The 1353-nt window shown below is 37.4% G+C and overlaps 1 protein-coding gene across 1 annotated transcript; it reads left to right on the top strand.

Annotated features, from left to right (window-relative positions):
- The first annotated feature begins 211 nt into the window (after positions 1-211).
- LOC110620763 lies at positions 212-1041 on the top strand. The gene is made up of 2 exons (XM_021764618.2): positions 212-728; positions 855-1041. The coding sequence occupies exons 1-2, from the start codon at positions 285-287 to the stop codon at positions 858-860; spliced, it is 450 nt and encodes a 149-aa protein (XP_021620310.1). The 5' UTR covers positions 212-284; the 3' UTR covers positions 861-1041.
- The last annotated feature ends 312 nt before the right edge of the window (positions 1042-1353 follow it).

The raw sequence follows: 1353 nt of genomic DNA, 5'->3' as shown, positions 1-1353 counted from the left end.
TAAAATGGACTATTTGTTTTTTTTTTTTAAATTATATAAAATGGAATTTATTCGAAAGGAAATGGAGATAGGAAGTTCACATTATTTTTCAAATTTTTGTGACTGGAAGAATAAATGCTGTTTCGCCCCCACATTGCTAAAAGGAGATTCAAATCACTAAAGCTCACGAGAATTCCCCACTTGATCCAACCTATATATATCCTTCAAAATTTCCCTTAATCTCGCCAAGCAAACGTATAGACGAGCCTACAAGCTAGCCAAAGTCCATCAAACCAACCCACCAAATGGCCTCAATTCAGTGCAGCAAACCAGCTGAGCAAACTTGCAACCAAGGCCAGCAAAGCCACTCACTCGGACAGAAAATGTCTGAGATGGTTACTTCTGTTTTCAAGAAAGAGCAAACTCACCAAGGCCACACAACTGCCCAGTGCCACTGCCAGACCACTGAGTACAAAACCCAGACTCACTCCTCTGGCCAAACCCTTTCCCATGGAATGACCAAGACCCAGACCGTGTGTGCGGTTCAAACTAATGGGCAGGAAGCCCATGGACCGGGGCTAGGTCTAGCAACTACTAACAGTGCAAAGTCCCGTAGAAACAGTAGGAGTGGTGAGCACAGGAGAAGGGGTTTGCTGCAGAAGATCAAGGACGGAATTTCTGGCCACAGTGACAGTGGTAGTAGCAGCAGCGAGAGCGACAGTGATGACGAGAAGTGTGGAAGGAAGAAGGCAAGTGTTGTTTTAATTATTAGTTAAAACATAGAAAACAAATTATTCTCAAGTGAAGAGAAAATAAATCTTAACTCTAAATGGTATCCTTTCAATTACTTGTTTGTTTTTTCTGTTTCTTTGCAGAATTAAGAGATGGATCAGCTATGAGCAGCATCAAATCTGATGAAGAAGGGTTGTCTAATAAATAAATAATGGAGAATAAGGAGATGTGCGAATGTGAGGTTCATGTGGGACTATTACTCGTGGGGTGTAGCTCCATGATCACTGTGTATCTTATTTATGAACAAATAAAAATTATGTCTTTCACAAATATGTCCTTTTTTCTTCTTTTCTTTTCTTTTCTTTTTCTTTTTCTTTTTTTTTTTTTTTTTTTTTTTTTTTTGTTAAAAAAATTCTGTTTACAATTGCAAAAGAGAACATTAAAGCAAGGATTTGAAGTTCATTTTGGTCCCATGCAATGCAAGGCATAGTTACGTGTTTAGTTCTGACGAAAGAGCAACTTTTACACAGATAATTAAAATGGAACACAAGTTAAAGGATTCCAAGAAATGTGAAAGAAAAGATATTTAAATTTTTAAAAATTGATTACTTTTGTGGCTGATTTAGTAAACACGAGTTATAA

Source organism: Manihot esculenta, chromosome 1 (assembly GCF_001659605.2).
Source record: "Manihot esculenta cultivar AM560-2 chromosome 1, M.esculenta_v8, whole genome shotgun sequence".
Classification (NCBI taxonomy): domain Eukaryota; kingdom Viridiplantae; phylum Streptophyta; class Magnoliopsida; order Malpighiales; family Euphorbiaceae; genus Manihot; species Manihot esculenta.
The sequence above is the reverse complement of the archived record's forward strand: the minus strand, read 5'-3'. Positions and strand labels throughout refer to the sequence as shown.

Excerpts from the sequence above, each read along its gene's own strand:
- LOC110620763 (XM_021764618.2), top strand. The coding sequence starts at position 285 with ATGGCCTCAATTCAGTGCAGCAAACCAGCTGAGCAAACTTGCAACCAA.